The 23,547-nt window shown below is 43.4% G+C and overlaps 1 protein-coding gene across 2 annotated transcripts; it reads right to left on the bottom strand.

Moving 5' to 3' along the window:
• Positions 1 to 6,124: 6,124 nt before the first annotated feature.
• LOC136491242 (protein NRT1/ PTR FAMILY 8.2-like) lies at positions 6,125 to 22,129 on the bottom strand. Of its 2 annotated transcripts, none has more exons than XM_066487492.1 (6): positions 21,992 to 22,129; positions 11,074 to 11,173; positions 10,748 to 10,965; positions 10,130 to 10,668; positions 9,195 to 9,968; positions 6,125 to 6,381 (listed from the first exon to the last, which is right to left on the bottom strand). In XM_066487492.1, the coding sequence occupies exons 1-6, from the start codon at positions 22,070 to 22,072 to the stop codon at positions 6,222 to 6,224; spliced, it is 1,872 nt and encodes a 623-aa protein (XP_066343589.1). In that variant the 5' UTR covers positions 22,073 to 22,129; the 3' UTR covers positions 6,125 to 6,221. The 2 variants fall into 2 exon arrangements, with proteins under 2 accessions (XP_066343589.1, XP_066343595.1); XM_066487498.1 differs by having other exon boundaries at positions 6,126 to 6,366.
• Positions 22,130 to 23,547: the final 1,418 nt, after the last annotated feature.

Raw genomic sequence — 23,547 nt, 5'->3', positions numbered from 1 at the left:
ATAGTTACTAGTTAGGTGCTTATTTGCATACTCTTGCTCTATTGTGTTGACATTTCGTAGAAGCTTTAGTTAATAAATGCCTTTGTAATCTAAATGAACATCCACTAACTGCTTATGAATGAGCACGGGATGCACAAATCGCAAGGAATCATAGAAAGATGGAAGAACCTAGAATGCGACATGTGGGCCCAAAACCTGTGTCTCTAAAGGCAAAAAAAAGTCAAACACAAAGGGTAGACATAGTGAAGATTTGGAATATATCCCTGAACTAGGAGAGGTAGTTGAGGGATTTGATGATATAGATGAAATAGATTTAGATTTAGAAGATGAGTCAGTGCCCCTATCAATTGATGAGGTGCTTGTTCTATCTTGCATTTAGTTAAAGGGGGAGGGGCAAGGGGGTTTAGGTAGCCATGTAATGCTTTACTATTTGGATATCAATGGAATTTGTACATGCTTGCTGCTTAGGTTTATATCTCCAATTTCAGTGTCTGAGTCGAAGAAGCCATAGAGGAGGCTCTACCAACAGGACAAAAGGCAGCGTTGCAATGAGTCCTAGGTGAAGGCTCTCCAAGTCAGTGAGGTCAACACCACTAGAAGAGGTTGCTCATAGATTTTGTACTTAGAGGTCTTCGCTGGCAAAAGGGTGGAGGTAGCAGCAGTAGGTGAACATAATTCTCCATCATGACCGACACTCGGACCTAGGGATCAATTCCAAGTTCATCAATTGACTGGTGACATTGGTCAGGACAACACCCTACCTAGCCCTGAGAGAAACTTCTCATGGCCAGATGATGATAGCCCTACTGACAAGGGGCCCTCTTAGCAAACTCCTGTCTCCCCCCACCCGTAGAACAATGAAAGTTGCCTAGCTTGGTATTACCTTATAGATGTCTGTCAATCAATTTGCACTAGCTATTTGATATCCATGTAACTTTTCTAATAATCTGAATGTATGAAAACTATGTAGTACCATTGCTAGGAAGAGCAAGGAAGCTAAGGCCTCGAACTCATGGAATTATGCTTGACAAAATGAGCAAATCACTAGGAGGAGTGAGGATGCGCATCTCTGTTGCCGAGGGGAACAGAAGGCCACATGATCCAGTGCAAGCTGCCAAGTTTGCCTCAGAAGTAGGTGTCATAGTCAAGAGAGAAGTACCAATTTTGACGTATTAGAAAGAATACAAGGGGGAGAAGCTCAGCTCCATCTATTGCACAAGATTTGTGGAAAGGCAAAATGTATGTACGGGTATCCCCTCTTGACATTCAACTCTACTTTGAGCAACTTTAACAGATTTACTTTTCATTCACACTACTGTGTGTAGGGAAGGCTGCACATTAACGGTGCTCACTCACCAACAAAAAAAGCTTACCAAAATGTAATGCAGTCTGTGGTATGGCAGGAACGCTACAGGTTGAAGAGAACATACTTCAATGGCATCCCTGCTAATCAGATCCGTATGACCTCTCCTGTCTCATCCATGAACGATACACAGTGGTGTGAACTTGTCAAGATTTGGTCTAGTGCTAAGAACAAGGTGTGTGAACCCATCGATTTTCTGTCTAGTCTTGTTATGGTCTACTTGTGCTGGAGTCTAACACAAATGAAGCTATAGTAAACATCTGAGAAGAACAAGCGAAACCGTGCAAAAGTGAAGTATCACCAGGCTATAGTATCTTGCTCCTATGTTGTCTAGATGCAAAAATTTATAAGTGATGGTTGTGTTTTATTGTTACTCTTGCCTTTGTATAAATATAAACCGAAACTCATGTGTAATGTGAACAGAAGGATAACAAGAGGAATGCAGCAGAACAACATCAAGGACTTGAAGAAGAAAATGGTACACCTAATGAAGATGTTAATGATGTGGAAGTCTTTAGGGACTTCCATACCAGTACGAAAAATGGTCTGAGCGATGCTGCAAGAGCAGCAGTTGTAAGTACCTTCTTTTGCTTCCCTCGAAATCTACTGAAGCCATTGCCATAAAAGAAGAAAATGTAGCAGGAGCCTAGTGTTATGGAAATCTACTAAAATCTACTAAAGCTTATGAAATCTCTATCAGTAGTAGGCTAAGGAAGACATGCATTACTTGTTATGATTCAATCTCTTGGGTTTTCAATTGAAGTCCTCTTACACTATCAATAACCTAAAGTTTTACTGATTGAATTTCATAGGAAGCTATGAAAACTATGCAACCAGAACCTGTTGCTGATGGGTAGCAACCAATTACTAGTGCTGATGTTGTTTGCAAGGTCCTCTGCCTCCACCAGGGTAAGGCCCCCTCCTAGGGAAGCAACAACAACCTTTTTTATAGAATGCTGGTATCTAGACATGCTCCTCCAGAATAGAGACATCGGTAGAGAGAATGCTTCAGGAATAGCTTATTGCTGAACAGGAAAGTTCCACTGCCCTCGTCGATCAAGTGGATGAACTAAAGATGAAGACAAAAAAGACTGAAAGGGAGCTTGAGGAATACAAGAAACAGCAACAGGAGGAGTACAACAATCTCCGTGAGCTATGCTCACGCTTCAGCTATTCTGTTAACTCTCAGTCTTCAACTCCTGCAGCTTGATGTGGTGAACATTTGTGGTTTGATGTGTGGACTTAAGTGTTGGTTTGATGTGTGGACTCGTATGCCAGTTTAATGTGGTGATACTCTGTTAGTGGTTCGCTGCTAACATGTGAAATGTAAATTGTTGTTATTTGATTGCTAGGCTAAATAGTTATGTAGTCAGTCTGTGTAGTAGTGACGATCTCGAACTACTTCTATAACAAATTGATTGTACTCCACATGGTAGAACCAGGATAGGCCGGCCACATGATCAAATAAAAATGTGACACATGGACAAACTAGTGCATGACATGTGAATTGGCCAGGGCACACGACACATGGGCTATTAAAAATCTGACACATGGAAGGAAATGATCAAACCACATGGATGTATAAAAATACGACACATGGACAGACAACATAGTGACACGTGGTCAAATAAGAAACAAACACATGGACCAATAAAAATACGACATGTGATCCAACGACAACACGACACGTGTGCTAGTAGAAAACAGACATGTGGAACAACAGGAAAATGACACATGGTCCAATAAAAACCTAAAACGTGTAAGAACCAGAGATGGCCACATTGTGCAAAAAGAAGGTGACACATACCCGAACCATCTCCAATGGAACCGTCTATAGCATGTACACAAGGGCTATAGCATGTACACGTGGAAAGCATCTCCAATGGAAGCGCCCACCAATGTGGTAGCCCCCTACCATGCCTGCCAAAACAGTTCTATGATGATCTATTTTTTGTCACAAATCAAGGCACTTCTATGATGATTTTGTCAGATTCGTCATAGATATGCAAGTGTGATGCGACTTCTATGATGAACCGGTTTTCATCATAAATTTATCATAAAACTAAAATTATGACGAATTTAGCTACTTTAGTGACGAAATCTATTCATCATAAAAGTGGATATTTCTAGTAGTGTATTGACTGCTTCTTCGCCACCTGTTCAATGTTTGGAGGGAGTTGTTGAGGAGGGGGAGGTACTTTCACTGTCTCGTGACCACCACTTGCTTGAGCTGCCACATTCTTCCCTACCTCCTAGCGAGCACATGCATGAGATGCCATAGCCTATGCCATAGTCTTCCCCGTCTCCTACCAAGCATGTGCCTGAGATGCCACAACCTTCTCCACCTCATAAGGAGCAAGGGCGTCATACAGACCTGATACATGAACAACAAGGGCCTCCGGAAGAAGTGCATGCACAAGAGGATTGGGATAAGGAGCCACCAATTCAAAAATTGCATCCAATCACCATAAGGCCAATTTTTACATCGATGAGAGACGTCGCATCGACGAGCAAGTGGTACGCTCATGACCAGTTCAAGCCTGAGAACCAAGTTAAAGAAGTTCCAGCAAAGGCTTCTGAGGAGGCCACCACCAGCAAATAACAACTAGCAAAGAAGTATCCAAATGTTGATGCCATCAAATGGTCAAATAATTGCCCAAAAACATATGAAAGAGGTAAGCCCTTCCTACCAAATCGAGACATCTAGAGCCTACCACTTAGAATGAGAAGGTTCCTTGATTGGTACTTGCATGTTATCCCAATGACCATAGATCTCATACAAGCACGCTTCCCTGCCGGCATATTTGGAGGCCCAACCGGGAAAATTGTCTTTGACTTTAATGATGTTCAGGCATGCTTTTACCTCGAAGCAATGGAAACGAATCTAATTCGCACGTGGTGCCTATAAGTCTTTACCCTCTCGATATGATACTATTGTAATCTTTGAATTTTATTGATACTAACCCACACCTACCTTTGTAGAATGCAAGTGTACCTTTCAAAACAAATGTCAAGTGCGTGAGCCGGGTACATAGACCCTCAATGTATAGCAGCAACATGTTTTAATTACGCTAAGGACTAGAAATTGGATAGTATTGAGCTAGCTGCTGGAAAGACTGTTGAGGAGAAAGAGATAATTTGAAACAAGGGAATACATCAAGCGGCCCTTCAGGTTGCGGCATACATTGCCCTAGCTTTTAAAAATCTCCAAAATTGCTCTGTTATATGGCTACTATACAACTTCGAGTAAGTTCAACTCTATACTTAAAGCTTTGTTCGATATATTTTGTTTGATGCAAAAGAGCTTATCCGTTTTTATGATTAAATTCATGCAACAACCACTGGATTTGTATACGCGTCGATGTTGGCCATGGCATGGCATGGGTCTTTGATTCAATAGATAAGGACCCAGCGACATACAAAGACTTCGTATTGATTCTCAAGACGTATACATATCAACAATCCTCATTAGCTAATATGTTTGTATACATACTTGTAACGTTCAGTTTTGGATACTAACAAATTGCATTTGTTAAATTCATTCGAACAGGGCGTACAGGTTCTACGTTAACGAACATAAAGGGAGGCATACTCCAAAAAAGAGGGCCTAGCCTGTGTGTCAAAACACTATGTCCGGTAAGTGTAACTTACTTTAGTACTCCATTATGTTAGTGTCGAAAGCATTACTTAATATTTTTATATGCGAAACACACAGTGCGCCAAGCAGAAGTCCGGGAGTCTACACTGTGGACATTACGTATTCACTATGATGAGTAACACCGGTACCTACAGGAGACAGCCCTGTAGTGGTAAGTTTGAACCTCTTCAACCTCTTTAATTGTGTTTATATATCCTCACTGTTTTTATATATGCTCGCTTGTTTAATTGTAGTGGCAAGAAGAGAAAGGAATGAGAGCTGACCCACATAAAGATGATAACCTCTTGGAGCTCGTCGGCGACCTTTGCGCCTTTATATTGGACTAGATTATACACGTATGAGGCAATTATCATGACCAAAAATTCGAGTTAGGAAGGCATCCTCAATACCAACATCTTCGTGAGATGGAAAGGCTAACTCTAGGCCGTTGATAACAATGTGTATGGAATATGACATCGATCTTACCTTGTGGAACGGTTTAGAACTGTGGAACGGATTAAACTTGTGAATTATGTCTATGTAACGATAAATTATATATGTTCTTGTGAATTGAACTTGTAATGTTAGTTTATATAATATTCTTGTGCTGCGTGGATACAATGTTTGAATTATATATGCGTATATATGTTCGGGTCAGATTTAAAATTTGAAATTTAAATTTTTTTACAGGAAAAATATACTGTAGGGGTGGTTCAATTTGAATTTTTTTGACGGAAAAATATTGAACCACCCCTACAAATGGAAATTATAGGGGCGGCTGACAAATCATTTTTGTAAAGGCGGCGCCTCTACAAATTGATTTGTAGGTGCGGCTTGGGAACCGCCCCCTACAAACCCTTGATTTGTAGAGACGGTATGGTAGGGGCGGCTGGCAAAACCGCCTCTAATACTATCGTCAGCCGGCCCTATAAATGCTTACTGTAGTAGTGGATGACGAGAGAAAAGCTCGATGTTTTTTTTTCATGAAACAGGAGGGGTGCAAGCCCCCTACTGAACTTTATTAAGGCAAATAAAATACAAGTCAAGCAGTACAGATGGTCTCACGAGAAAAAAAGGTTACAAAGAAAATTAAGAAGATTACACATAAGCTTGCAGCCATTGATCTATTCGTGGATGAAATATGGACTTTGCTCACAGCACTACGAAAGCAAATTCTTTCTTGAAAATAGTCTTGCAGGCAAGCACTGACGGCGCCTCGCCCTAAAAGATAGCATTATTTCGCACCATCAAAATCGCCCAGCACATGGTGGCAACAATTTCCATATAGAAAGGAAGTTGAAGCTGTACCCTGAAGGCTTCAATGATGGCCTCCACCTCCACAGCATTAGGCACCTGGTGTTGTAAACTGGACCGGCAAGTGCTTGCAAAAGGCCAATGAAAGAAAAGGTGAGGCAAATCATCCAACACAGCAGGGATGAAAAAAAAAAAAAAAAAAAACAGTTATAGTCATCCAAAAACATAGATCTTCGTCGGAGTGACTGCCTGGTGCTGATCCTGTCCTTTAGCAGGAGCCAAAAGAAAACTTTTCGTTTTGGCTGGCAAGCTGAGCGCCATAGCCAGGAGTAACAGCGGTGAACATGTTGATGACCAACAAGGAACTGATAAGCTCTGCTTGAAGAGTAAATTGACAAGCCCCAAATATATGACCACAGATCAGAGGCTTGCTGTAACTGAAAGTTCTGAAAAGAGTGAACAAGCTGCTGGAACTGATGGTAGGCTTCAGTTGACAGTGGTAAGTGGAACAAATCCTGAGGCAAAGGCTGAGCAACAGCTGACTTGAGAGTGATGAATCTATCTCGACAAAAAGAGTACAATTCAGGAAAATGCTGAGTCCAGATGACAGGGTTCCAAGAATCATGCCAAAGGAAACAGGGTGCTCCATCCCTGACTAACAAAATAGCAAAACTCTTAAATTTTCTTAGCATCTTCACAACATCACACCACCAAAAGGAACCTCTAGCAGGGCCAGCAGCATGTGGCAACCGGTTGGCATTATAGTGGCAGCTCCAAATTAATTGCACCCATGGAATATGTGATCTTATGAAGAACTTGTGTAGGTTTTTCATTAGAAGGCATTCATTTTGAGTTTGGAGGTCAAGAACCCCCAAACCTCCTTTCACTTTGGGTAAGCAAGCCATTGGGCAGGCTGCCTTGGATGGCTTTCTGTTATTAGGGTTTGATCCCCTCCAAAGACAGTGCTTTTGAAACTTGTCTATTTGCTTGATCACAGTTTTGGGGAGAAGGAAGGTACTCATAGCATAGGTGGGGAGAGCAGAGAGTACAACATTTGTCATCTCCAATCGACCAGCCTCTGACAAATAAGATGAGAAGGAACCCAATATCCTCTCACATTTGGAAACCAATGGCCAAAAGTCAGCTATTGAAGGTTTGGAGGTGCTTAGTAAGTAAAGGGAAGTGAAGCCTTGGAACAGCCCAAAGCAGTGGCTAACAAGTCAAGCTTTTCCTAGGAATGGAGGATTTATCAAAGGATTTATCAAAGGAATGGAGGATGTCATTAACTGGTACCATGAAGGATTTATCAAAGGAATGGAGGATGTCCTTCAAATGAAGCAATTGGGGCAAATCAGCTTGCATGAAAACCAAAGTATCATCTGCATATTGCAGAATTGGAAAATCATGGTCTCCTTGAAAAGGGATGGGAAGTTGAAGCTATCCATTGTGCTTTGAGTCATTAAGTAAGGTCTGCAAGAAATCAGCTGCTAAGACAAAACGCAAAGGAGAAAAGGGGCCCCTTGCCTGACACCCCTGAGACATTGAAAAAACTTGCCAGGGACACCATTAAGAAGAACTGAAGTCGCGCCTGAACAGAAAATTGCCCTCATCCAATGTAGCCATCTATGTGGGAAACCTTTTGCCCCCATTATCTGTAACATGTACTCATGCTCAACTTTATCAAATGCCTTCTCAAAGCTCGATGTTTGTTGCCAACTCGCTGGCATGACTGTGGAAAGGCAGTGAGACCACCCTCCATGATGATGGGAGGTGTGTGTGTGTGGGGGGGGGGGGGGGGGGGGGGGGGGGGGGGGGCGGGTCTGTTGGGCTATCCCTTCACATGGAGGATGATTTTGAGTCCAACAAATCAGCCCAAATGAAGCTCACAAGCCTAGTGCTTGTGCACTGTTGATTTGGTGCCCAAATCAACGATTCAGATCAATTCTTGGGAAGGATAAAAGCAAAACCTCTAGCCTCCTTTTTGCTTTAGATGTTGCTGCTGTGAGAGAGGGAGGAGAGAGCAAAACACAAGAACCACAACGTGAAAAGAGAGGAAGAGGAAGAAGGGGGAAATCTGTGTAGATTTGTGGCTCTAAACCGGTCATCTTCAAGCCAGTGATTGGAGGCTCAAACGTGGTTGGGCTCACACCAAACATGGTTATCTCGTTCCTCATTCAGAGTACTTTAATCTATCAAGTTGTTTTGAGGATTGGTTGACTAGAGAACCATATTTAAGGAGTTTGTCAGTTCAGGGTACTGCAATTTCATGACAGAGCAATTTTTGCAGATGATTTATTTGGGTTGTGAAACTGTGCCGATTGAGCTGAAATTTGGTCAATGGTTAGGAGACTCGTGGATCTACTTTCCTATCAAAATTTGTGCACGGTGGAGCTGTAGTTTGTGAGAAATGAACTGATTACCCAAGAGGACAGAATCTGTGACTTCTCTGTCTCGCTGCTGTTATTCCTCTTGTTAGAAGATTATGGTTGTAGTTGATGCCAAGTTTATAACTTGATGAATGGATTGATGCTAGTGTAATCCTCTTGATGCTCTAGAGAAGATTCCTTATACCCACTATTGATTATAGTGGAAGCTTGGAGTGGACATGTTGGTCTTGTGGTTTTTACTCCTCATCTTGAGGAGGTTTTCTACGTATATCGTTGTGTCTATTGTGCAGGTAATTGTTAACTCCACTATTGATGGTAGATGTTCTCCTCATGATTCATCACAAGATGAAAGATTAATTGTGCATTGTTCCTTCCTTTTATCCCAACAATTTGTTCCAATACTCCACTAAAGATGTTAACAAAATATCCTCCAAAACTTGAGTTGGTAGCACATAATAATATACAAATGGTAAATGCTCATCAACTTTACTAACGCACTCCTCCGAGCCTCAAATTATGAGAGGAAACTCACGTAGCTAGTTTGCACTTGTACCTTGTAGCGCAATATGCGAACGCAAGCAGGTTCAGCAGGTGCAATCCTGCCATCAACCAGAAGAACTGATCAAGGCGCCCTTCGTTGAGGTTCTCTGGTATCCAGCCATGGCTCCCCCTTCCGGCTGTCACTGAATCGATCATCTTCAACATGATAGAGACAAGGTAGCTTCCTAGCGTGACCATGAGGAGAGAGCAAGCCTGGCACAAGCTCCTCATGGCATCCGGCGATTGTTCATAAGCGAACTCAATAAAACCAACCACACTGAAAACCTTGGCTATTCCGACAAACATGTACTGCGGAGCCTGCCACAGGATATTCATCAGGACCCTGTTCTTGGCGATGTTAAGGCGCACCATCTCAACCAGTGCAGCCGAAGCCATTGAAAACATAGCAAAGACCATGCCGACGCCGATGCGTTGCAGTTCGGACAACCCTCGCTTCTTGCCGGTGATCCTACTCACCATGGGCATCACAACTCTGTTATACGCTGGTGCCAGGATGATGACGCAGAGGCAGTTGAAGGTCGTCAGAGTGGCTGGAGGTATCCAGAACTGCTCAATGATGTGGCTGTCCATGACCTGTCCTTGCTCTATGAATAACGGAAAGAAAGCTTCGGCAGTGTTGAAGACTATGCCTGTTAGAAAGACAGGAAGCATTCTTGCCAAGATCTTGAGCTCCTCCACTTGGGTCACCGTGCAAAGCTTCCATGGGTTAGTCGTGCCAGTAGATACATCTTCAGAGGTGGTTATGGTGGCAGCTCGATCAAAGAACCTAGTAAATGGGGTGTTGGAGTCTTGTCTTAGTATTTAAATTTCGCAATTTCAACAATGTCGAGAATAGTAACGTCGAGCGAGTGAAGACTGAAGAGAAGAGAAGTTATTGTTAAAAAAAGACTGAAGAGAAGACACCATATGAAACGAAATGCAGCTTACTTTAGTCCATCAGTGTGCATCAGCTTCCGGCTCCCGACAATGGCCGACTCCTTCCCTGGCGGCATCTCATACAGAAGAGAGCTGTCCGTCGGCACATTTACGTTCACCTTGCGGGTGGCCGCCACCACAACCTGGCAAATCCTAGTCAGCGCGCTGCCTCCGGGTTTCTGATACCTGTACAGCTTCATACAGGCAAGGAATCCGGTAATTCCAACCGCGGAAACCACAGTAGGGATGCCAAAACCCAAACCCCAGCCATGGTTGTCCTGAACCCACACGAGGACCGTGCTGGCGAAGAAGAAACCTCCGTTGACAGCAAAGTAGTACCAGTTGTAGTAGAGCTTCTTCTGCTCCTTCTCGAGCGCGTCGGTATCGTCGAACTGATCGGCTCCGAATGTGGGAACACATGGCCAGATTCCACCTAAGCCCAGAGCTGTCAGGAAGAGGCCCAGAGAAGACAAGGCATCCTGAGAGTGAGAGTTCGCCACTACACGAATGCTTCCTGGAACGATTGCTGAAACTGTCAATAGGAGCATTCCCTGCAACCACAAGGAACCGTAAACCATGGGCCAACAGCTGAACTGAAAACAGAAATCGCAAGAACATGGCTACACCTACCATGGTAAATATCATGAGGGACACCACGATTGTTCTGTGCCTTCCCAGATATGAATCTGCCAAGAAAGCTCCAAGAAGGGGAGTCAGGTAGCACGTGCCCTGCCAGAAAGCGATGTTGCTGGCTGCAGCGACATTGCTTTGCTTCTGCACCTTGGTCAGGAAGCTCACCAGGTTTGTCCCAACTCCGTAGTATGCCATAGCGCCACAAAATTCACCCCCTGCAAGTAGTACAAAATTCACCCCCCACATATTAATTGGAAATGCTTATGCACACAGCATCCAGGAACGGCGTAGTGGAATATATAGTAATAATGCTGTGTCATTACCAAGAATTGAGTAGCAGGCTCTCCAGTTTCCCGTATGCCTTTTGGACGCTCGGTTGCCTCTGATATCAACAGATCCATTGCAAGTATATTGTTCATAGTCCTGCAGTGGATGGATTAGAGAAATGTTTTCAAATTACCATTATCCCCTGCTCCATTCAATCCATCCCTTTAGTAAATACATCTAGCAGGTTGACAACTAAAAGTGGCGAGTACTAGAAAATCTAGGCAAATCAGTATGGGCGGTTTAACCTTGTCAAACATTAGAATGACTTCACCGTTGCATAGCTCTCATTGAGACAATGCACATGTGAAACAATCAATTTGAAGTTCAATTGTCCAAATGCAGGACCTATGGGCATTTTAAAAATGGGTTAATTGGAGAAACGCCATTATAATTTTCAACGTTCGGAGAAACGCCATTACTATTCGTCTATTTTGAAGCATGCCATTACAATTCTTCGTTTTCTATAAAAATGCCACAAAATACGTATGGACACAGTCTGGGCCTAGCTGCAGCGTATACGAAGACGTATACTTCATCACCCCTGTCACTGACACGTGGGCCACACATATCATCTTCTTCTTTCTCCTCTCTCTCTATCCCGACGCGGCCACGGCCATGGCGAGCAGCAGCAGTAGCAGCATGCCGACAACCCACGAGCAGCAGCAGCACGCGGCCGTCATGCATGTTCATTATCCTAAAGTTTTCATTCGCATAACATTATTTCACAATGAATGCTGATTATCTCTTATCACTTGTTTTTATGGTCCCGCCCCTTTTGCTGGTGGGCATTGCACCACCTATGTCATTAATGTTTGTAGAATTCGATTTAATCCTTTTCTCTGTAAGAACCTCACCAGCTGATTTGAACAGTTGAACTGTTAGTGTGAACTGTAAAAAACAGTTAAATGGACCACTGCTAAAAATAAATTTTTAACAGTCAAAATATCACATGTGAACTGTAAAAAACAGTTTAATGGACCACTGCTAAAAATGTCACATGTGTCATAGGACATCCCTTCCTCTGTACTCAACTGCCTTCATAGATTAGGTTGTTTTAGTTTTACTTACGTCTTGTAATTGCTTTATAGATTAAATGACTATAAACCTATGTCAGCATAAAACATTAACCAGTGTTGTTGCTGAACTTTCTTCTTCAAATATATTGCATTAGAGTAGAAATATGTTCATTTCTGTTTGAGTTATTTTATTTACTATTGTTGTCTTACTATTAATACCACTGTTGTCCTACTACTAGTACTACTGGTTGCTGTTTTTCCTATGTGTTAAATCCCTGGTACTATACATTACTATGCATCCCTATGTATTACTTGCTCTATATTTGCTAAGCAGCTGTTGTTTTTTTGCCAAATCTACCAGGACTCGCCTAGGACTTGTTGTCCTATCTTTTGCCATCAGCTGCTGCTCTATGTTTGCTAAGCAGCTGTTGGTTTTTTTTGCCAAATCTCTCCTCTCCTCTCCTCTCCTCTCCTTTGTTTTGCCGATGATAAAATTGTCCAAGTCCATACATTATATGGAATATGAGCTGATGATCAAGAACTTGTGATGAGGACATCACTCCTTCAGATGCATCCGCTGATCCTCCAACCGTCATGCAAGGTCCAATGACCCGAGCTCGAATGCGTCAATTCAATTTAGAGGTGAACTCGTTCTTAAGCAATTCTTTTCATACTTTTGAGAATAGACTACTACCTGTTGATGTTATCTTGCTTAGGAACATTGGAGAGGGTCATGAAGGACTTAGAGGATGTGGTGGAGGCAATGATGACCAGCAAGGATGTCCAATAGAAACCGGAGTCCTGATCCAACATGATTTCAAGTTTGCCTCGGCCTTTAGGACCAGTCTGTCTTAAACTGGTCACCCAGGACACATCCGCACTCTGTTTTCGACGATCCACATATGGATGGAAAGCTAATTTGATAAGGAAGCTAATCCAAGTGGTCTTACGTCAAAAGCTGTTCGGAATCAACGGGAATCATGGTCACAAGTTAGCATCCAGAATCTGCCAGGGTGCTGCGACATCGTCTTTTGATCCGTTGGACCATGTATCTTGTTTGAGCCCATTAGGGGCACGTCCAGAGGTCTTGCACGACCCTAGAGTCTTCATAAATAGCCACCACTCCTCCATTAGGGTTTGTGTTTTGCTTAGATTATTCTGTCAAGAACAGTTTCACCGTTTATCGGTTTGTGAGACCCCAACTTTGTGAGATTAATCATTCATCTACAATTTGGTTGTGTTCTTTCTTGTTCTTGCTTGTGTTCTTCGTTGCGCAGGCAGTGATTAGCCTTCTTGGCGAGGTCAACCTGGTCCATGACTTGGTTGATAACCAGAGGAGCTGTGGTGCTAAGATTGCAGGGTTCGATCTAAAGCCGAATCGGTGTGTCATTCTCCGCCATAACGATAGTTACCTTTACCTAACGGAAGATTGGGATCCCTGTCCCCATTAACTTGTGAGGAACTTGGCATCATTAGCAGTCTCCTCTACATTACCTTCTCCTCTCTTCTCTGTTATGATGCCTTAATGCTCCAAGTTTAAGATCAGATGATGATTGGCATGTTTCTGAAGCCTCTACTACTGCTAGTACTAGTTTCTGAGATCTTTTTGATTTCTTATATCTTCTCGCGTATTTAAAGCACACTTTCTTGCATATATTAGAACAAAGCGCGAAATAATGTTGCGGACACCAGACAGTGCAGCTCGATGCCTTGAGCATGATGAGCAACCAACCTATGAGGAGCAAGCACTAGAGGACTAGCTTACTCAGGTGCAGTTCGATAACGTATTAGAAAAAGATCTAGAAGTGATGCTTTCTCATGAGCAGTGTGACGAGGAGGAAGGGGAGCAGAAGGAAGAGCAAGAGAGGCTGCTAAAGACTAAGAAGAAGATGATGAGGAGGAGGAGGACTCAAAAGAGGGATATATAAGTCCTGAGGATCCTTTCCCACGTGAAGCCAGAAGGAGGCCAACGGAGGAAGATTTGGATAAGAATTTTGACCCGAACGAGGAGGTAGGGAAAAAGTGTTAGCTTGTAAATTTTGCTAAAGCTTTGGTTTTGTTACCTCTACTAACACTTTGACCTATCGTATATATAGGTCCCTCCTAAAACTCAGAAAAGACGACGTCGACATCTGCGACATCTCGCTGGACAAGACAGAGTAGAGGAAAGGAGAGTAGAGGCAATAGCCACAGAGACGGACATTGAGGCCTCTGCTCAACAACCTCAAGACACAACCATGACTACCAAGACTAAGAGGAAACAAAGGGATAGAAAAGCAAATCAATATCTAGATAAGGCATGCTATGCGATAACAGAGGTCGGGCCAGCAGGGGAGATCCTTAAGCCGAAGGAATTAAGAGGACAATTCTGTAATGCCATCGGGGCCCTAGTAAGAGATAAATTAAACCCAGCAATCCCTAACTGGAAAGACGTACCAGAGAAGAAAAAGGATGAACTATGGGATAGGCAGCTGAAGCTCAATTTTAGATTTTCAGAGGGTAAGCATGAACTGGTAAAAAAATGCTTTTAGAATCATGGGAGAGTCATTCCGACGTTGGAGGTCGGAGCTCAACAAGAAGTATATCTAAAAGGGGTTAACTCCCTTCAACAAGTTTGGCAACATAACTCCTAGTCAATGGGAGGAGCTCGTGGCTCAAAAAACTTCACCGAAGGCATTGGAGCTCAGTGTCCGTAACACCGAGCTGGCAAAAAGGAACAAACACCACCATCATCTAGGCCCTCGGTGGCTACTATGCCAAGGAAGAGCAGTTTAGAAAGATGGATGAAGAGGTCGTAGCTGCTGGAAATATCGATGTGACGAATTTGAAGGTACGCTCAAGGAATTAGATATATGCGAGGAGTACAGAATCATCCGGCGGTAATCTTAAGTTTGATAAGCCGAAGACCCAAGAGGTAGTATCAAGGATACTGAAATATGTTGAAGACAAGGAGAAAGGCTCATTCAATCCTTTCAGAGAGAGGGACGAGCTTAGCCTTGGCTTGGGAAACAAGGAGCACACAGGCCACACCAGGGGGCTAGGGAAAGAATGACCTAGAATCATGGATTCGAGGAGGACAGACACATGTACTAGAAACATGGTAGAAACCGGGAGACTAATCTTGAGCTCCAAGTAAAGGCTCTAGTTGCGAAGGCGCTAGAGGAGCAAGGACTATCTACGGAGCCACGAACATTAATGATGCTGCTAGGAGAACTGGCATTAGTTGGTAGCCCACTGAAAGTTCCTAGCAGCCAAGGTTCCACTGTAGCCACAACCCTCGTCGATCGCATATGAGAACCAACTAGTTGCACCTTGGTGTTTCTCAGCGAATGATAGAACATTGTGATGGAGGTGGCAATGGGTGTGACACATCCTCCCGGTGGCTTACACCATAATAATAAGATATCGCCGGACTACACTAGAGTCGAGGTGCATATCGTGAAGCCTAAGTTCATGTAGTGGAGGATAGACTACGCAACTCCCGAGGGGCTGGTGTTACTCGAAGACGTTATGGGGTAGTTCATCCTTTGGCACAAACAGAACATTATATGGACTGCTTCTTCGCCGCCTCCTCCTCTCCCAAATTTGGAGCGAGTTGTTGAGGACGGGGAGATATTTTCACTGTCTCGTGACCACCACATTCCTAAGATGCCACATTCTTCCCTGCCTCCTAGCGAGCATGTGCCTGATAAGCCACAACCTTCTCCAGCTCGTACCGAGCAAGTGCATGATGAGATGCCATAGTCTTATCAACAAGCGCAGCCGATGCATGAACAACGAGTGCCTCCTAAAGAAGGTGATGCACAAGAAGATGAGGACGTGCCTGAATGGGAACTTCAAAAGAAGCATCCAATCACCATAAGGCCAATTTATGTTATGCTGAAAGACGTCTCGTTGGTGCACAAGTGGTATGCCCATGACCAGTTCAAGCCTAAGAACCAAGTTAAAAAAGTCTCATCATGGGCTTCTGAGGAGGCCGTCACTAGCAAACTCCACCAAATAGCAAAGCAGTATCCAAATGTCAATGCCATCAAATGGTCAAAGGATTGCCCGAAAACATATGAAAGAGGCAAGCCCTTCCTACCAAACTGGGACATCCAGCGCCTACAATTGGAATGAGAAGGTTTCATGATTGATACTTGCTTGTTCTCCCAACGAGCATAGACCTCATACAAGTATGCTTCCCCACCGGCACATTTGGAAGCCCAGCCGAGAAAATTATATTTGACTTGAATGACATGCAGACATGCTTTCACCTCGGAGCAATGAAGATGAATCTAATTCGCATGTGGTGCCTATAAGTCCTTGTCCTCCCGATATGATATGAATGTAATCTTTGGATTTTGTTGTAACTAACACACGCCGTGATTTGTAGAATGCAAGTGCACATTGTAAAACAAATGCCAACTGTGAAAGTCGGGTATATAGACCCTCAAGCTATAGCACAAAAAAATTTTAATTACCCTAAACAGTGGAAACTAGATGACAAAGAGCTAGCTGCTGGAAAGACCCTTCAGGAGAAAGAGGACATCCGTACGAAGAAACTAAGGCAAGAGTCCCTTAAAGTTTTGACATACATTGCCCTGGCTTTCAAAATTCTCCATCAGCACTCTACTATATGACTACCATACAACTTCGAGTAAGTTCAAGTCTATACTTAAAGCTTTGTTCGATATATTTTATCCGATGCAAAAGAGCTTATATAGTTCTATAATTAAATCTATGCAACAACCACTAGATTGTATAGGCATCGATGTCAGGAGGAGCATGGCATGGGTCTTTGATTCAATAGATAGGGAAACGGTGACATATAAAGACTTCATATTGATTCTCAAGACGTATACATATCGACAATCCTCATTAGCTTATATATTTATATACATACTTGTAACGTTTACTTTTGAATACTAACAAGTTATATTTGCTAAAATATTTAGGTTCTATGTCACTAAACATCATAGAAGGCATGATCCAGCAAGGAAGAAAAAACTGGCTATAAAAACACTATATACGGTAGGTGTAACTTACTTATTCAGTACTCCATTACATGACAGTCAAAAGTATTACTTAACATTTTCTTATGCAAAACACACAGTGCCCCAAGCAGAAGCCTAGGAGTGTACATTATGGATACTATGTATGTTCTATGATGAGTAACACCGGTGTCTATTGGAGACACCCCTTAAGAGTAAGTTTAAACCTCTTCACCCGTAGTATAAAAACTTTGTATATGATATAAAATACTAAACCAAAACTTGTTCTCTTGTAGTGAAAAGAAGAGAAAGAAATGAAAAGAGACCCATACAAGGATGACCAACTCTTAGAGCTCGTCGGCGACCTTTGCAACTTTATATTGGACTAGATTGTACACGTCAAAGGCACCTACCATGACCGAGAGTCTGACTTAGATAGAAATCCTTAGTACTAACACCTTCGTGAGACCGAAAGGCTAGCTCTAGGCCGTTGATAACAATGTGTATAGAATTTGACATTGGTTTTACCTTGTGAATTATGTCTATTTAATGATGGATTGTATATATTCTTGTGAATTGTACTTGTAATTGTAGTGTATATAACACTCTTGAGCGAACACGGTTCGGAGGCTGCGTTTTGCGAATCGCAGGTCGTAGTTAAGTTTCGCGCGTTCCATGCTGCGGGTGATTCCCAGTCGCGTGTTGGTCGTGGGGCGTTCGGTGGGATTATCTCGCTTTCCTTGCTCACTCGCAACGCAAACGCGGGAATACACGGAAACAAACAGGGCTCACTTGCAACGTTCTGGTCGAATTTGAATTATAAATTTAAATTTTTTTAGGCAAGAAAATATACTGTAGGAGCGGTTTTAAACTGAACTGCCCCTACAAATAAGTATTATAGGGGCGGCTGATGTTACCAGCCGCCCCCCCTACAAACAAGTATTATAGGGGCGGTCTGGGAACCGCCCCTACAAATGTATGATTTGTAAAGACGGTTTGGTAGAGACGGCTAGCCAAACCGTCTCTATAAATAGTCTTGAGCCGCCTCTACAAATCCTGTGTGACGGCAGTGGTGAACCTCTATTTATAGTAATTGTAAGATATTGGTACGGCAAATCAAAGCTGCCTTTGTCTCTACTCTCTAGGGTCTCAGGCTGTCTGATGGCTCGTCACTTCTCCGGTCCTTTCTCAATCAGCTGAGCCTACGCCCTACGTGCATCCATGCTCAGCTGGAAGCTAGTAGAACCGAACACTGAGAGCTGAAATGACTCGGACCAATGCAATACTGACAACATATCATGACTTAATCAGTACACAAGGACATTAAGCGGGTCCGGTTTAAAAGTTGATATGTCTGTCTAGTGATCCAGAAGTGACTTAAAATGGCTTTACCAACATAAACACTGTACACTCGGACTTAAACCTCAATCGGTATACATTCTTTCTGTTAATGGTCAAAAAGGAAAAAAGGAAGACATCTTAGGTTTCTTTTTTATGCAACGGAAAACAGAGACATAACTTTTTTTATGGAATTCCTGTTTGAGATTTTTTAATATATTTGAATACTATAGTTGATTTGTCTTTTCTACATATCTAAGCAATACCATACTTGTGCTTATTATTAATTGCCATAAAAGTATGACATAAACAAAGATGCCCTGTGCTTATTATTAATTGCCATCAAAAGTATGACATAAACAAAGATGCCCCCCAAAAGCAAACAACTTGTCTGTAGAGAATTTTTTTTTCCGAGAACACAACTTCACGTGTATTTCATTAAAAAGAAGTTAGAGTGCCGAAAGAACGGCTTACACAATGCAACTATGGGATCACACGAACCACAGAGATAGTGGTTAAGAACAAAATACACAAAAGAAACAAACATGTAGGGAGAGGGCCCTCCACCACAACCTTACCAACTGGACCTGCAAAGAAAAAACAACACAAAAGACTACCAGCAGGGGAGATGAAGCCGCGGTGGAAAAGTATCTACCGAGAAGAGACAACTATGGCGGCAAAGTATCCGCCCGAACAAGATCAACCGGTAGCATGGCGGCAAAGCATCCGCCCACGACCACGCGGCAAAGCATCCGCGAGAGGGGAGCGACTTCGGTGGCAAAGCGTCCACCCAGGTAAACGACGGCAAAGCATCCGCCGATAAGAGCGCAAGCGGCCAAGAATCTACTGCAAAGATCTAGATGACTGCGGCAACACCAAACATCCTAGCTGGACAGACCAATGCAAAGATAAAGCTAAAGCGCACACGGGCACAATGCAGCGAGGAGCAACTCCGGCGATCAAAACAAGACTACGGCAGAAGTGCTCCAACGAAGCCTCCAAGAAGGGGATGACATCCATAGACGCCAACAACGTTGATCGAATAGCATGAGAAGGACTTTCGTCCTATAAACCCCCCCCCCCCCCCCCCCCCCCAATGACTTGCGTGACGAATAGGAACTTCAACGACGCCTTCAATAAGGTAAATGGCACATGCTGTACCACCACCGCCGGCCCAAAGCAAGGAGCCGTGCAAACTTCTCACCCAAGAAATTGTTCGAGCACGGCCACTGGGGCACCCCACAGACAGCCGGCCATAGGCCCCGACTGCCATGCACACCATCAGAGGTTGGCACAGGCACCATGACCGCAACAACGCCATAGCGCCCTGGCCACAGCCGCAAGGGGTGAGTCCAGCTCTGCTTGCCTGCTGTGGGTAGGCGGCCACGGTTCCAATAGCCGCTGAGCAGCCCAGGCCAGCCTTAGCTGCACCAGCCTCTGGCCGGCCGGATCTGGACAGCAGCCAACGGGCAGGAGTCAAGAGAGGGTGAGGGGACTCCGACCACCATACGACTGGGGGAGACTGGTTGCCAACAAATCCGTTGCGGGCCTGGATCCCGGCCGCGGCATCGGCAGGTGCTAGCCGACCCTAGCACCCCTATAGTATGAGCAGATCCAGCCGCCACAGCCAGAAGCAACCAGCAGGCCCACGCCGGCCAGCACGAGGTCGGTCGCATGCTCCACGAAAGAGGATAGGGCGGAGCTGTCGTGCCAAACACCAGCGCACGAGGGGGAGAGTCGTTCTAGCTGGCTCGGCCAGCAGGCCGATGCCGGCCAGCACAAGGCCGGTCGCGGGCGCACGGTGGACGCGATGAGTCCCTACGCGAATGCATAGATCCGTGGAGGGAAAGAGTAGATCCGGCCTCTTGGGACCTAGATCTGCCCCGCCGGCTGGCCAACAACCCGTCGGAGACTCGCCGGAGAAGGTAGGGTAGAGGGGGTGGTGGAGGAGTGGGGGGGGGGGGGGGAGAAGGAAGTGGGCTGCGATGGTTACCCATTTTTGCGACCACCGCTGGCCGCCACTGCCATGCTCTGGAGGGCGGCAACGATGGGCGGGGAAGTGGTGACGGGGAGGAGCGCTGAGTGGCGCCAGCTAGCCCCTGAGTTGCCCGTAGGGAGCACTTGGGGGAGGGGTCTCGTTTGGTATGTATTGTGTATAGAAAATTTATTTTCTTCCTAACATCTAAATACATATTTACACAAAATTTTAGTGTTATACATTTTCAAATGGAACCTAAAGTATAATTATGTTTGGAAATATGATTTTGCATATGCTTTTCTAGGAATATCTTTGGGAGAATAGAGTCCGCTGGGCCAGACTCGTCCACATCTTTTTCTTTGGCTAAAGCTAAAGATTAACGAAATATCCTCCAAGGCAGCATGGCCCATGATTTACAAGCCAAAAGACAATGTGGTTTAGAAGTGTTAGATTTGCACCCATAAAATGAGGCTCTGCAAATGAAGCAGTTACATACATTTTTTGACAGAGGAGATTCGCTAGATTGAGTGTATATGGGTAAAACAACAAAGGAATGGTAAACTACCAAGTCTGTAAAAAAAGGTTCTCTTTTTTTACGTGGCCTATTAAAGCTTTTGGATAAATCTAAAATGAATTGTTTCGATGGTTTTGCAAGATGGCAAAATATGCTGTTCTGTGGAGATCTTTGGGAGAATAGAGTCCACTACCAAACTCATCCATATCTTTTTCCTTCGCTAATGATCAACACATTACTCTTCAGGAAGTCTAGGGAAGAACAGATCTTCTGAATTTGTTTTATTTGCCTTTATCAACAGACATTTATTCAATAGAAGGATATTGAAAACATTTTATGAGGTATAACACCAACATAATTATTATTGGTGGACATACAGTCAGGGGCCTCAAATTTACTCCCCTACTAGAGCATATACAATTGTTTGATAGGGTATGGCATCCAGAGACACATTTGGCTTCTAAGTGGTTTTGGAAATACTCATGTCAATATAAACATAAGGTTGTATTTGGTTCTTTCAGCTACTTATGAAACACAGGCTCACCACTAAAAATAGTCTTAAATAAAGGAACATGGTTGAGATCATTCTTACATGCTTGTGTCCTCTGCTCTCAAGGAGCTGAAGAGGCCATAGAACAGCTGTTTCTTGTGTGTGATTTTGCTCAAGATAGCTGGTCTTTGTTAAGCACTCCACTCAGATGCAACATGCCATGATACTTTTGTTGTTCTTGAGAGCATCAAAAGGAAATTGGATGTTCCTTTTCTTTGGGGGTATTCAGCATACTAAATCAGTTTTCAAGAAAGAAGTTTCTATGGTTACCCATAGAACAAAACAATGAGTCTTTCCTTGTTCTAGAACAATGGGTACAACCCTTTGTTCATCGTTCCAAACCTGTTTTGTTTATTTGTCAACATGAACTGCCAAACAACTGTATGGATCTATCGATAACAGACAAACAGAGCGAGGTTAAGCTTGTACGCACTTTGTCAAACACCGGTAACCTCGATGCAAAAATAAACAAATACAAAACGGCACAAGCAAAGTAACAAAGCTTGACAACGAAGTGATGAGATAGTATTAAGCTAAGCACTGACCTGTGAAGGCATGCCATGGAGAAGAGGAAGAAGAGGAAGGCTCGACTCCTCCGCCTCACTCATGATGGAGTCTCCTTTCATTGTGTTTGCTTCTCGTTCAGTTCAGTTCTCATTCCACCCCTGCTGTCTTCGCCTTTTATATTGCAAGAGGTGTACTTGAAATGAACTGAAAGGACGGCGGCAAGTGGCGTAAGTTTGTCTAAAGAAGAGAAAATCAAAGAGTCCTCCCAGTCAGTGTGTCACGCGAAGAAGGAGGCTAAGCTAATCCATTGTTTGTTCAACAGCAATGCACGCGTCTGGGCCTCCAAATCCCAAGCACTGATAACCCTTACTGGTTTACTTCAAACAACAGCTATCAGTACATTTTTACATGGAAGTAATCGTCTTAATGTTCCGGAGCATTTGGACATTCTGAAATGATTATATCTTTCGGAACCTCCAACTAACCTGCACTGCGAAGTGTAAAGCCATTTTCAGTCAAATAGTAGCCTTTGTTATATTAATTATACAAAGAAGTGAATGGAGCTTTCTTACCGCTTTTTGAACCATGGCTAGAAGGCTTTCTTTAATTGTAATCTTTGTACTATCTCATTTTAATAAAATTTCTCAGTAGGGGGAAATCCCTCCTGTCTCATAAAAAAACAACTGCAATGCACGCGAGGAGATACAATATAGCAGATCGACAACCAGCTTTTGGTGGTTGGCAAATACTCAGCCCCACAAAAACATCAAGGGTAGGCGGCCCATCTTTCAGTTTGCAGTCCCACTTCAATTTCTGGTTGACGCTTAAATGGATACTCAAAACAACCCATATCTTCTAGTTTGCGGTCCCGTACTCCCGTTTATATATTTCTTTTCAGGCGATAAACATCATCCACCTAACCTAAATACAAGTAGTCATCCTCATTCTTAAGACCCAATACCTTATCTCATCTTCACATTCAGGCACCTGTAGGATCGGAAATGTGTATAATATATCGTGCTCCAATAGTGCTCCTTGCGTGTAGTTAAAGTAGTTGCCAAAATCAGAAATATATATGGAAGGTATCGTACCGGCGTCTGTACCATCATGACTCTCATGCCAGTTACATACGAGGTGGTCATAACTCATAAGGCAGTCATCAATTATATACCCGGCGCGTTGCCGCATGACATTTGCTTCATGACATGGATCAAAGTTACATTTTTGCAGGGCATTTCTCCATTGCATGGATCATAGGTATAAAAGGAACGTGAAAAAAATGAAATAAAAAATACTATTGCTAGTAAGATGGAATTAACTTTATAGAAATATTTAATGATTTGTTTGTACATATGATGGGTGGTGACATCATATTGTGTCACCTAATTATTTGATGAAAACAATGTACATTATCCTGAAGATTTTGTGATGCAACTTGATATGGAATTTTTTTGTTTCCTAATCGGAGTGGAACCACAGAGGAGATAAGGAAAACTGAAATAAAAACCAAAGGCATGCACGAAATCTGCCATATAATGGTGTAGGCAAAATAGTAATATTCAAATCTGGGCATATCATCAGTTTCCATTGACTA

Source organism: Miscanthus floridulus, chromosome 1, assembly GCF_019320115.1.
Source record: "Miscanthus floridulus cultivar M001 chromosome 1, ASM1932011v1, whole genome shotgun sequence".
NCBI classification, from domain to species: Eukaryota; Viridiplantae; Streptophyta; class Magnoliopsida; order Poales; family Poaceae; genus Miscanthus; species Miscanthus floridulus.
The sequence above is the reverse complement of the archived record's forward strand: the minus strand, read 5'-3'. Positions and strand labels throughout refer to the sequence as shown.